The sequence below is a fragment of the Oxyura jamaicensis genome, chromosome 3 (assembly GCF_011077185.1).
Source record: "Oxyura jamaicensis isolate SHBP4307 breed ruddy duck chromosome 3, BPBGC_Ojam_1.0, whole genome shotgun sequence".
Lineage (NCBI taxonomy): Eukaryota > Metazoa > Chordata > Aves > Anseriformes > Anatidae > Oxyura > Oxyura jamaicensis.
Window position 1 is genome coordinate 13,781,589 of NC_048895.1, and position 14,091 is coordinate 13,795,679.

General features: G+C 44.0%; 1 protein-coding gene across 1 annotated transcript in view; it reads right to left on the bottom strand.

Moving 5' to 3' along the window:
- Positions 1-11,454, bottom strand: part of MRPS5 (mitochondrial ribosomal protein S5) — a 46,345-nt gene extending 34,891 nt beyond the window's left edge. Inside the window, exons 1-2 of the mRNA XM_035321872.1 lie at positions 11,321-11,454; positions 6,122-6,259 (exon numbers count right to left, since the gene is read on the bottom strand). Of these exons, the coding sequence (XP_035177763.1) occupies positions 6,122-6,259; positions 11,321-11,390 (208 nt within the window). The 5' untranslated portion in view covers positions 11,391-11,454. The remainder of the gene's footprint in view (positions 1-6,121; positions 6,260-11,320) is intronic.
- Between the last annotated feature and the right edge of the window lie 2,637 nt (positions 11,455-14,091).

The following is a 14,091-nucleotide window of genomic DNA, read 5'->3' on the forward strand; positions in this document are numbered from 1 at the left end:
AAACATCCCAGTAGGATGTCTCTGTATGGTTTGGTCAGATTGGATTCTGTACCTCAGCTTTCATGCCCCCCCCCTTTTTTTTGTAATAATTTCATGGCTACTGCACAGTCATGAGATGCTCAGAATCAATTACTGAAGAGCAAGACAAACATGCCAATCCAGGAAAAAAATTATCTAAAAAGATTAGAAAACACAGACAAACACTGCATGCACATTGGGCTCATTTCCACAGTGGCCAGGGAAAGTTCTCTCAAAAAAAGGCAACACTCTTATCTTTCTGATAGGTAATATTTTCATGGGCAGCGTACCAACTGTGCATCTCTTGCAAATACTCCGCAGCTCAATATGTAGTTGCTCACAGCACTGAACAACTTCTTCAATAGCTGAAGCAGCATTGGACTGTAAGTCGATTCCACAAGCGCACCATCCAAGACATTGAAGGATCACTCAGCCACAGCAAAGATGACTTAAGGGAGCGTAGGTCCCCGTGCTGCAGCACCCGAACAAGAAGGATGCTTTCTTGCAGTGCACAGTACACTGCCAGGTGAGAAGTTCTCCACCAGGAATTCTCTATTTTTTCTGCTGCTAGACTCAGTAACCTTGAGAATAGTTGGTGCCTCTAATTTCTGAGCCTCTGATCTTAAGCTGTCACTAGATACAAAGCCTGACAAATCCAGGATGATTTTCAGTCCCAGACATATGTGGTTTGATGCATCTCCCATTCGTTTTCTTCTCTCCTTGTGTAAGAAGTACAGGTTCCTGGTGCTTCAATTTTGTCTGCATAATTAGCCAAAAACTTCAGAATATTTCTTGTTACATATGGTTTTATTAGGAAACAAAGCAGCATAAAACATGAAAGACAAAGGCACTGAAACAACATTTACAATTGTTCAAGGAATTACCTAAGAACAACAACACCACAAAATTAAACACAACTCCCCAAACACTTGTCCCACTCTCCCTCTCACTGGAGCTAAGGAAAGAGGCTGGCACACAGCAGGCTACATGAACTGCTCTAACCACGTAGGATTTGGTAATGAACTGCAATCTAAATCACTGAGGTCAGGAAAAGGAGCACTCAACAACGTATTTGAATCAGGGCCTTACAGTGTCTTACCTTCTCTCTCCACAGGCTTATGAAGAGTGCTTAATAACAATAAACAGAGCTACAAAACAGTCGATACAGAAGTGCTGGGCAAAAACATACATAGACCACCTGTCATAAGAACAAAACCTACAACTCATTTCAGTGGCTGAACACAAAGCAAGTGACAGATGTCATTCTGATGGCTCTCATTAACTTTTACTTCCAAGCACAACACTTATTTGTGGCTGCAGTCTCAAAATTGCATGAAATGCTTAACTCTGAACAGAGGTGAAGCATCTCAAGCAAAGATGGAGTATAATTTTATATCCCTTCATAATCTTAAATTCAACTACATAATCTTAAACTCATCTACTATTCAAAAACTGCCAACTGAGCCCATACCATCATTTACCCCTGGCAAGCTAGGTTTCTAATAGAGCATTTTCCTGGTTTAAACATAGGAATCTTATCAGCCTGCTTAAAGATACTTACAGAAACAATTCAGCTCTTTTACTAATTCAAAAGAGAATATTATACAGATAATACAAATAGATGTATGAGAGAAAAATGGAATAATTGCATACTAATATTGGATGGCTTATTTATAAAACATGAGATTCTAAAGCCCTTTCTGAAATGTGTGTTCATCCCAGATGAGATTTGCCCTTGCTCCAAACTGCAACTGCCTGCCAACATGTGACATCTCAACTTCTTCACTGCCTGTCTGATCCCATCCTGCAAACAGAAAAGCTGGGGTAACTTCCCAGTAACTGGGAATATTGCATGCTGCATTATGGTACTGCAAAGAAAGCTCTGGAGGTTTCACAAAAGTTCCACTTTATAGTAACAAACCCAAACCAGTTAAAATTCACCCCCATCCGTACACTTAGCTGTAAGGCATTTAATAGTCACCCTCCCATTTATTTCTTTTAATTAAAAAAGTGAACCAACTGTTCTTCAACATACACGCAAGCACAGGCCTCCTCCTCATAATAAAAAATGGTGACAAGTGGTAACTCAGTTGCTTATCTGGAGTGGTCATATTTAAAGAAAAAAGTCTTTAAAAATTGAAAAGAAGATTTTTTTCCACTTTGATTTCAATCAAGCAAGGCAGAAAAATGAATAACTTAATCCAAAGACAAATCACATAAGACTGGGAAAATTTAATATCAAATGTAATTAAAAAAAAGAGGCTTTCAAGAACTGTTGTTTGCAATAAAGAACACCAAGATTTATACTGAGTGCAATTGCTTGCAGTAAGCAGAGCATCTAGAGGCAAGGCATGTTAGTCTATGATTGTGTATTGTTCGTCTAAATGACTCCCCCTTCATTATTACTGTCTAGTTCTATGAGCTCCAAAGGATTGTCATGGTCCTTACTCCGTATTCTAATTTATGAGGAAATATCACCTAGCAACAGAGAAATTAAGCACTCCTTTTCATTTGTTCCCAATGGTAACTAATGGGATTAATACTGTGAGTGGGAAAGTGTAATTCTGATATAATCACCATTTCAAACAAAAGTTCTTAGGTCTCATACCCACTCGGATACACAATGGATGTTGAGGAAGTTTTGCTTGCTGTTAGAGCCAAAAGGTTTGTATGATTAGGGTCAAACGGTTTCAGTATCCGTGACACACCTGTGTGCCTGTCTGCCTTCAGAAATGACAGCCTATATATTTCAACCCAGTTCTGTGGCTCTTAAATTAAAAAGGGATTTATCCCACGTTTTCTGGAGACTGATGCTGTAAGTTTCATGGACAAAGTATGTATCAATGTTTCTCAACAGCTACAAGCTGGAGCATCTGCCCAGAAAGTCTGGGCTGGTGGAATTCAACAGCCTCAAGCTGTGCCAGAAAGGTTTAGGTAGGGCATTAAGGAGATTGTCTTCGTGGAAGGGGTGGTCAAGGACAGTGCTGGGCTGCGCAGGGCAGTGGTGGAGTCCCCATCCCTGGAGGTAGTCAAGAGACATGTGGATGTGGCACTACAGGGCATGGTGTAGTGACGGGACAGGATCACAGTCTGCCTAGGATAATTGCAATTCCTCCCATTTAAAGGAAATTAAACTATTTTTAAAGATCGAGTGGAAGGTACAGGTGACCCTGTGAACAAGAACACGTTAACACCTCAAGAATATGATGGAAGAGAAGTAGACCTTCACTAATGAGACAAAAAAGTACTGTCACTTTCCTCAGTCAAAGGATTGTCATTTGACATTTCACTTTGAAAGCTGTTTCACATAAAAAGATCGTATCTGCATTTTTATTGTTACCACACTTCCGAAACAACTGCGCTGCTAAAGGATATGAGTGCCATAATGTGATTTATACTGTTAATATCGTACTCCACTTGAATTTTGAAGATTTTGTGCTTAACTATTCAACTCCAACTACTAAGCTATTTACTTCTTATGGAAAAAAGGCAGGGAAAACAGCTCGGCAAGAAGAGCTGTTCTGAAACTAGCAGCCTTCCTCCAAAAATTACTAGACAGGAAAAACAAGACCAACCTTTTCAGTCAAAGGGCAGCTTTGCAGTCAAAAGACTCTGTACCTGACAAGGAAAAGTCATTTTCCTTTTACTGTCTCACCACCTGCACCACCAAGATAAAACTAGTGTTTGCCCAAAATCTTCCATAAAGACGACCAACTGAGCCCCCGTTCTAGTCAGCCCCTCAGTTCAGTAAAGTCCCAGAGCTTCCCACCCCCTCGACACACTCAGAGTTGAGTCAGTGCTTTGCAAAAATCACAGCTGGCCCCAGCATCACGGGATGGTTGAGCTTGGAAGGGACCTCTGGAGCTCATCTAGTCACAGCTCCCTGCCCAGGAAGGGCTGCCTAGATCCAGTTGCCCAGGACCACGTCCTGACAGCTTCTGAAGATCTCCAGGGACAGGGATTCCACCATTTCCCAGGGCAGTCCATGCCACTGGTTGGTCTCCATCCCAGAGCAGCATTTCTTTATGTTCAGACAGAACCCCCTGTGTTCTAGTTCGTGCCTACCGCCCATCATCCTGGCACTATGCACCAGTAAAAAGAGTCCAACTCAGTCTTCCTCACATCATCGCTTCAGGTCAATAAGATCCCACTGAGCCTTCTCACCAACCAAACTGCTGAGCCTTCTTCACCAACCAGAACAGGCTGGTGGCATGTCCTAAGCCCAGTATAGACGGAGCTACAACACAACAGGCCTTACGACTTGCATCTGCAGTCAGAAATCGAAGAAATGAATTGCACAGAACTTCGCTGCTATTTTAACTCAGTGGCTTATCTTTTCAGTGCATTCATCTGAGCAGAAAAAGAACGGTGAAAGTTTGAGAGTAATCATAACTGGAAGATTAGCATTGCACACTCCATCTATCATTACCGTATTAATAGGGGACTCTGCAGATTTGGCTCATACTTGGGATCAATAGTATGAAATCGTACATTTCCAAGTGAACTGCATGATGAATTGGACAAGAAAAAGCAATTACTCTAATCTCCAGGTTCCAATGGGATCTCTTATTTATCCAGCCTTCTTGATTGCTTTGAGAAAGCATAAAACTGTTCTTAACTGCTTTTATTACCCACTTTGGTAACCTGCCTTTTTAACAAAAGGGCCTACAAAGTAATGTAGCACACAACTTCAAAACAATAGCATAATGTATTTTTTTCCAGAGTTCAGTCCTTGAAAACAAACAAAAAGCTCAGACTGACTTCTGTCTCTGCTGAACACATGTAAGAAGTACACTTAAGTTCTTCCAAGTTCTTACATCTTACTAAACAAACCAGTAGTTTTACGTAGCTTGCTCAAATATAACTTGTTTACAGTTAGTAAAACTGTAATATTAACATAAGAATAGGGATGTCATTACACAAATACCTTTAATTAAGTCATCTAAAAAGACAGCTGGCAAAATTCTCATTACAACAGAGCTCACCTAGGTGTTATGAATATGAACAGAAGCATAAATTAAGGCAACATCTAAGCTACAAAAAGCAATCACAGTGAAATTATTGCAGTGTTATATTTTAAATTTAAGACTAAAAAAGAAACAAACAGCAATGCTTATCTTCTTACATCGCCTTGGTCTTGTGACTGGCACATAAGGAAAAGTTCTAAATTAATTTTTCCTGCACTTGGCATCCTTAGAAAGTCTTCCCCATGCAGTTCATGCTGCAGCCCTTCGCAGGGGCTGCAGCATGAACGAGACCGCAACCAAAATTAACTGGGTAAGAGGAACAGACAGCACGATTACTTAAACCCCCCTTTATATATATAAAATACACAGAAAAGTTAATTTTATCACAATAATGTTGAAAAGAATAGAATTTCTGTAAGACCATCAGTTCTGAAAGCTTGAGTTTTTTTTAAACAGATCTTTTGTAGTCTATAGATTATAAAAAGTCTTAAGAACTTTGCCTGTCAAACTTCTCCAGTTATCTACTCCAGATATTTTGTTCTTCCTATTCCTTCTTTTCCTCCATGGGAAAATGCCACAGCTAAGGAACCATAAAACAGGTGGGATGATGCCTCAGCTATCTCAGTTCACAGTCCCAAGCACGGGCTTAAACAGCCATCATTCCTCAATTATGTTAAGCATGTGTGCCATTCCTTTCAGGACTGAGGGATAATACTGCAGCTGCTCTGACAATTAGCAGGACGTTATCAACAGTTTTTGTTTAGCATTTTATTGCATTTTAATTATGTCATTTTTGAGACAGCACAGCTTGAATAGCGCGTCTTGCCTATGGCTCAAAAAACATTTGGAAAATAAACACACAATTTATATTGTCAATAAAGAACCAGGAAACAGAGGGGAAGGTGTTTCCCCCTCCCATCCAATAAGGTATTTCAGATGGAATCACTGCTACAGAAATCAAATCCTTGCTTCCCATTAAAATAAACTGACCCTGGGCACACAATTGTGTCAACAACTGTTGTTACATATCTCACAGGATTATAGTTGTAACTAGAAAAGAGTTACCAGGAAGTAGAAGTAAGCTTTCCTTTCATTTTTTAGTACAGATTATAATTTTAAACCAACTCAAGACTTACACATATTGAAGAAACTGCTTTGTCTGCATTGCTGTACCGTGACATTCCGTGGGGCAGAGATGGAACACTGCGCCTGGAGAGCCCATGCCAGGCTGGAATAGGAACAGCAACTCCCTTTCACTGGCACAGAAGCAAACCCTGAGGATGGAGACAGAAAGGTGGTTAGATACAGGAAGAGTTTAAGATGTTTTCAATCCCTAGTTCCTTCAAGTGTACACAACACAAAGAACACCCCAAAACAAACTAAAAAAACAAAACAAAACACAATGAAGCACCAAACCCAACTCAACAACAACCCCCCAGAAAAGGAATCTCGTAACATTTACTCATATCATTTTTCTAAGGGGCGTCAGACATGAACCTACTGTCTTGAAGCACAAAGCAAGTTGCAGACAGAGGTGGGGGGAACGTTGCAATAGGAAATGTCACAAAGAGAAGGAAGTGGAAGGTATCTAACAAATTGCTGACAGAGTGAGAATGCACCTTCTTCTGTGTACAGACGGAGCCAGACTCTTCTCAGCAGTGCTCAGTAACAGGACGAGAGACAATGGGAGGAAGTTTAAACCTCAAAATTCTACCTGAACATAAGAAAGCACTTTTTTATTCTGGACTGAAAATAACCACGGACAATCTGCACTGAGGAACAGATGATTTTCAAAGGCTTCCAACCTCGTTTGTTCTGTTATCACACCAACCTGACTTACTCTGGGGTCCCAAGAGGAAAATGTACCTCCCGAAGTACCTTTCCCAATAACCTCTGGATTTGGATATTGCAAAGCTAGCTCTTTTCCTCTCCAGAGGACATTACCTCAATGCAACATACATCGTGATGCAGCTTTATGTCTCATGTACCACCTTCTACTTCTCAGGAACCAAAGCAGTTCAGGAACCAAAGGTGGGGTTACACACCTTACCGTAATTCATTTTTTGGCCTTGAGTTCTCCTAGAATTCTTTTGTGAACAGTTTCTGTTTCTGCTAATGATCACCCTGTAGACTTGTCCCATAACCTCTTCCATGGTTACTTTAATTTCTGAAAAATCCTAACTCTCATCAACACGCAATGAGATGAATGAATTTAGGTTCTCTGCTTTGCCAGCTCTGAACGCCCCTTTTACACCATTCATCAGACTGGCTTGATGGACACGCATTCAGAGTTCTCTATTGGAGTTTAACAAGATAAGCAACTGGTCACTACTCAGAACATCATCAGAAACAGTTCTCCAATACAAAAACATATTTTAAAGCCTACGAAACCATGCATTCATTCAGAAAGCAAAACATAAGAGTATTTGACAGTTTTCGTCATTATTGGAAATATCTGTAATGGCAACTTGGGGGAGTGGTTTCTGGTTTTCCTTTTTCCTCCTACATTCGTTAGCAAAGTTCCACGTACTCAATACCATCTCCTCCCAAAATTATGATGGCAATGTAAAAAAGCCTATTCAGAAGCAACAGAATCAACACAAAATGAGTCCCTAGGCAGTGAAATCAGATGAACTGCTGCAGAAAGAGAGTTCTGTCAGAACAGCTGGGGCACAGAAGAAAAGTCAGATGCCAAAAAATGAAGCCAAATTAACACTAGTTTTACAGAAAAGTGGTCACCAAATGATCTCAAGTCTGGTGATTCAACGTGGTTTTAAGATGTGCAATTTGTAGCAAGTTGTTAAAGCACAGGGCGAGACCTTGTTTGTCTGAGACCAATGACAAATCTCCTATTAAGAGATTAAATCCTTACAGAAAACGTTTAAGTGACGTAAGTTTTAAATTTATACTTTTAAGGCTGGCACTAAGAGCATATCAGTTCTGAGCTGGAAATTAAATTCCCATGTCTAACAAATCCCAGGGGCTTTATTGACAGCATTGCGGACACACGACTGCTTTGGTCTCCAAAACGCAGCAGGACAAAAGGAGGAGGAAGAAGATGGACCCCTCTGCCCCCCCCAAAAAAGAAAAATAACCTCACCCAACAGCCATGAAGAGCCTGAAACCCTGAGTGCCTGTAAAGTATACTTTGGTAAAGTATACCCCCCTCAACTTTCCTACCAAGGGAATGGACGCTTTGCAAGCTGAGCAAATAGAAGTATTTCTGGAAGATAAACAGTTTGGATGCACAGTTAGTGCATCGTATCCTCTATACACATATTCTAAACACATGTGATGGGATTTTTCTTTACAAATCTAAAATGTGTCTTACCATAAGCTATTCGAAACTGAACCGTCTGTCAAAGCCAGACAGGTCACAAACGCAGGGCTGATGTCTCACCACCAGCAAAAAACAAGTCAGAGCAAGGAAAAAAATGCCCGCTGACTATATTTAAGTCCTGCTCTGCACTAATGGGAAATTAACCCCTCGCTGCCAAGTTATTTCCCTGATAAACATTACATTTACAACCCTGGCCTGTCTTAGGTGCTATCTTTCACTGGCTAAATTAGAACTTTATACTGTATATAACTTCTGTATACATGTGTGTGCATTTTTGGCACTAGACATTCACCTCAAAATGAGAGTAAAACCATTTCATTTTTCTCACAAGACATAACAGGAGAACTCAGGACAGGAGGAAATGGAAACCGAACAGTTGAACAGTTATTTCTATAATCCTTGAGACCCTAACAGTTCTTATTTTATTATTAGTTTTTAAACACTAACTCACACACAAGTCTACTACTTTAATGTGCCTATTTCATTATAACTTTCCAAACCTCACATACTGGCTAACACGCCACCTTTAAGAGATTTATGTGCAGAACGCAGCACCTCTCCCAGCACACTGCCCAACATGCACATACATTGCCATTTTTCCCCTAATATCTTGGAAGACAGCAAGCAGCCTGAACATCCACGCATTTGCTTAACTAGAGAATGCACTGTTCAGCAAGAATGATCACACTTTTATTGTTAAAAACAAATTGGCAACAATTTAATCATCCCCTCTACTCCTGTCATTATTTTCCATGGGAATCAAATGCGGAAAACCGTTCTTGGTTCTGTACTTCAGAGAAAGAAGCACTGCAGGAATTTGGTCCCAGCTGCGAGAAGTGCACTATAAAAAAAAAAAAAAAAAGAACCACAACCAAACTTAAGAAAGAGCCATCAGGATGCTTATTGTGCAGCTATAGTTAGAACTCTGCAAAAATTGCCTGAGTATAGTTCCAGGCATACACACAGGAGGCTCTAGACAGAAATAACCGAGACATTCTTAAAAAGTTCATGTACAAGAAAACAGAGGTGTGTTCTGATTAAATTCCCAATTGCAGTCCTGAAGATACCAAGCGCTGTGCACTTATTCTCTAATGGGCAATGAACGTTTTTCTTGCCTAGAGTTTTTCCATTGCACATTTTGCTTACTGCTTTTTGCTCAAATGAAACTTATGCACAGAAACAAGGCACTCATACAAATAGTCACAGCAGGAAAGACACTTCAGAGTTGTTACTATTTTTTTCCTGGCATCTCGTGAGCACTCAAGTGCCATGCAGTGATGAAATCTTTGCAGCAATACAAATTGCTTTTTAAAAACCCCTCCTGTTACCTTGGAAAAAACAAGCTAAAAGCCAGGCATTTAAAAATCACAGCACATGGAGAAGGTCACTATCTGCCTGGGCTAAGCACGGAACAACAAAGGCAATGATACCACAAAGCCTTAGAGGGTCACACCTAAAATGACCCTCATTACTTCAACAAATGATTTAAGAGCAGTTGCAGCTTTTTAGTTTCCTGGTCCACTTGCAAGATGTAGTTAAAGAGATACTCTGTGGTTAGACAGTGAAAATGTTTCCCTCCACCAAGGAAACACCACTGGCCTGCTTTCAAATCTCCCTGAATGCTCAGCCTTTAATTGCTGTTAGGCTAGAGAACAGGCATCACTTCACGATACACAGCCCTGAAGAAGAAAAGAGAAAAGAAATTCATTAAGTGCTTAGCTGGTTTTTAGCACTCAAGGAAGGGAAGGCAGTGAAGCTCCTAGAGGCCGAAGAAACACTAGAGAAATTGATCTTGGCTTTGAAGGCAGTGGAGAAAGAAGGGAGGTATTCTGCCAGAAGCAAAACCCAAGCAGCTTCCAGGTGTTCCAACACCAAGCTTGAAAGTATTTTTACCAACATGATCTGGCATTTCTTCCCACCTCAATCTCCAGCAAGATTTATTATTTAGCAGCCTTCCCCTGGAGGGCACACAGGCATTAATGTGTGTAATTAACTTAATTATGATTCTTGCCTAGGACTTAAGTGCATAAGACTGCTTAGGTTGTATAAAGGGTTCTGAGACAGTTCACAAAGATTTATTAGCAGGGTCCACAACTACATTGACTATTAGGATGGAAGTCGTTTGAGAAGAAAAGAGAGAACAGGAGACAGAAATGTAAGATGGGTCTCAAGGCAGACTCCAATGCAAGACATGATTCCTGCCCTAAGAGCTTCCCATAGTACGCGTACACTTTTCATCAGGACTCCTCCAATCCTCCCCACACGGTGCTGGCTCTTAAGTTCCACAGAGCCCTCTCATTACACGCCCTAACAAACCGAAACCCCACAGCCCGGAGGACAGCAAGTGAAAGAAGCTACGATTCTCCTGCTCCCACCCAGGAGAACCCACTGCACGCTATCAGGATTCACAGACGCAAAGCCTTAAGGAGGACAAAACGAGCAGAAGGGGAACAAAACCGGCCCAAGGGCTCTGTGACAGTGGCCAGGGCCGTGGGGGTGAAAGGGAGAGCTGCCGAAAGGAGGGCAGCAGAGAGGAAAAACGAAGGGCCGAGGTTCCCAGGGCACTGCACAGCCTCTACGTCCACGCTGCTTAAGGTTTGTGCCTCAAAGCCTCAGCGGGGCTTACTGCTTAACAACACTTTTAATGAAGGGACTTTAATTCTCTGGGGAAACATGCCTTCTGCAGGTCGAAGCGAATCACAAAACCTCTATTAGAATGAATTACGTATTGCAGAAACGCCACCCGTCAGAAGGCTTCAGTCGCACGGTGTTTTTCCCTCACACACCAGCGTTCTCCCAGCTGTCTGAGCGCGATTCCTGAAGGAGAGCCCCAAAGTCAGCCCGACTCTGACTGGAAAATACACGCACGCTCCTCCTAAGGGCACTGCAACGGGAAAAATAACACGGGCGGGTTCTGAAAAGCGACCGCAGAGCACTAAAATACATAACGGGATAGCGAAGCGTTAGGAAAAGGAGCCCCCCCGCCCCCCGGCACCTCGCCACGCCGCCCGCACGGCGCCGCCAGCGCAGGCCCGGCCGGCCGCCGCCACCACCGCCGCCGCCATGTTGCCTCCCTGCCACCGGCCACCGTACTGAGGCGTCCTCCGCGCTGCCTGCTGGGGAAGCCAGGGAAGTGCAGGTGAGGGGGGCAGCTAAGGAAGAGCGGTGAAAATCTGTAGGTGGCTCCCAGATGAAGACACGCGGAAACGCTCCTCCTGCCCCTTTCCTGAGCGATTTCGCTGCAAACGATTCCACAGGCGCGCGCTGGACAGCCCCGCGCTGGGAGCTCACCGAAGGACCCCAGCGCTCGCCGCCAGAGCTTTTGTGCTGGGCTGCCCCCCTGCGCGGGGAGGTCACGTGCGAGGGGCGTGGCCACCTGGGCAGGAGGCGTGGCCATGGGGCGGGGGCGTGGCCATCAGGAGGGGGCGGGGCCACAGGGGAGGGGGCGGGGCGCCGCCATGTTGGTGGCCGACGGGCCGGGGTTGCGCCCTGCTCGTGGCCCAGGCCGGGCGCCATTTTGAGGCGGGTGGCGCCCCAGGGAAGGGGCTGCCGGTCCTCCCTCCAGAGAGTGAATTGCGTTTATTTTAACTCCTTTCCCTCTAAAACCGGCCTGCGGCTTAAAAGAAGGCTTTCCCAAAGGTTCGATCATTCCGTGTCCCACCACCTTCCCCCAGGATGCACAGGTTGCCTTCAGCCCGGTGCTGTTAGCAGATGTTTCCTTGCTGTCTCTGGGTAGGGGACCGTCCCGTCCCATCAAACGGCCCGCCAGAATTGAAAATAATTGCACCAGGGCTGGGCGTGCTGTCATCCACAACCTTAACGTGGTCCCAGTTTTTTTCCACAAGTGGAAACAACTGGTAACACACTTTATTATTATTATTAATTATTATTATTTATTTATTGCCTGGCTTATTGCCTGTAAATATCCACTGTTTAAAGTTATTCCCCAATGTATGCTTTCCCATTAAAACACCGATGCCGACTAAATGCGTCCCGCTGCTTTGTCTCCTCCTAGCTAGGAACTGAAAACGTGCCAAAAGAAATACCGCTAAACCCGATGGAGAGCGGAGGCCGGGTAGAGTCGGCACCTCGCTCACTGTGGGTCGGTTTCAGCAGAGGAGAGGCTGGTGTCCTGAGCAGTTTCTGATAATCAGGGTTCCTAAAGGAGCAGAACCTGCAGAAGCAAAGCTGGCTGTTTATAGCACAGGCACTCCCCTGTCCTAGGGAAAAGCATCCCGACCTTGTTGCCAGGGCTGAAGGTGAGGGGAGACAGCAGGAGCAGGCTGTGGGAGTCCTCACAGTGCGGAAGAAGTTTTTAGCCTCTGAAATATTTAGCTGTTCAGCAGCTAATGCTAAGCAATACGGGAGTAGGAGGATCCCCCAGGTCTGGTGGAAGCAGCTGCTTGCCTGGGAGCAGTGACCCAACCCCAGAGTTACCATCTTCTGTGAATTCTCACCTGCCTGGCCAAGGCACAGCAAGGAACCAGGCAGCTTTTAGCCCAGAGGAGCACCTCGACCCCAGGCCTTGGGTGCACATAGAAGGGGCCCCGTTCCCTGCTTCCTCGCTAACAGGGGCCAAAGCCAGCCCCGCTCTGCACACACAGCCACCAGTTCCCAGCGTTGCCTAGGGAAGGGTTGCCAGGAGGAAGCATAATATATTCTCCGTGGAAACCTGTACTTCCACGATTTGCTTTTATGCGTCTTGGGAGCTGATGGACACCATCAAAGATTCCATTTCAGGAAGGTGTCATTAAAGAGGCTGGAGCAAGGCCATCAGCAGTATCCATGAGGATATACCTGTCAGGTTGCTGCTGCCTTTTAGTACAAGAGTGTTTTTAGGGTTTCTGCCAAAACCTCATGTTTCTCCTCAGCCAAGCATGAGTGACTTTGGCACACCATCTCCCCAGCGGTCACTCCTTTGCTCTCTGCTGGGGAAATCAGCTATTCCCTTCACAAATGCTGCTCTTCTGCACCTGCCTGCAGTCTGCATGGTGTTTCATTTCCTCCTCTGCTCTGCATGGAGACCCCCATGCTGGGAAAATAAAAAAAAAAAAAAAAAAAAGAAACAAAATGATAGGATCATATAATCATTTAGGTTGGAAAAGACCTTCAAGATCACCAAGTCCAACCATCAACCTGACCTCTCGAGTCCCATCACTAAACCAGGACCCCTAGTGCCACATCCACAACATCTCTCAGATACCTCCAGGGATGGAGACACGAGGGATGGAGATACTGCTACAGAAGTCACTGCATCTCTGGGACCAAAGATCAGCTGCCAAGGACAGTGGCAAAGACTGTACAGCGCTTTGCTAATCTAGCTATGGGTGTTTAATGCACCTGCTTGATTAATTGTAAGTAGAAACATTCCTGGCCTGGTCAGCTCTCTTCCTCTCTGTCTCAGACAACTTTTCCAGCCCATGGGTCTGACACTTGACTGATCACTTGTGTTCCTCAGCAGTTCTGGGCGCTTGGCTTTTCTTCATTTTCTTCACGTTGTCAGGGGTATGCACAACTGAGTTACAGCAGTTGTGGCGGTGCTGCACCTAACAAAGTCGTGTGATGTGGCACCAGGCAAAACCTCTGCTTCTTCCCAGTACAAAGTTACACTAACACACTTACCTGGAGCAATTGCTGCTTGTTCTGCTTGGTTACTCTGCCACTTTTTGTACGCAGGCAGTCAGCATGGGCATTGCAACTACTGGTTGTGCTCAGGGTAAGGCAGGGAAAGGAGCAGGTGCACTGGCCATCCATGACAGTTAACGT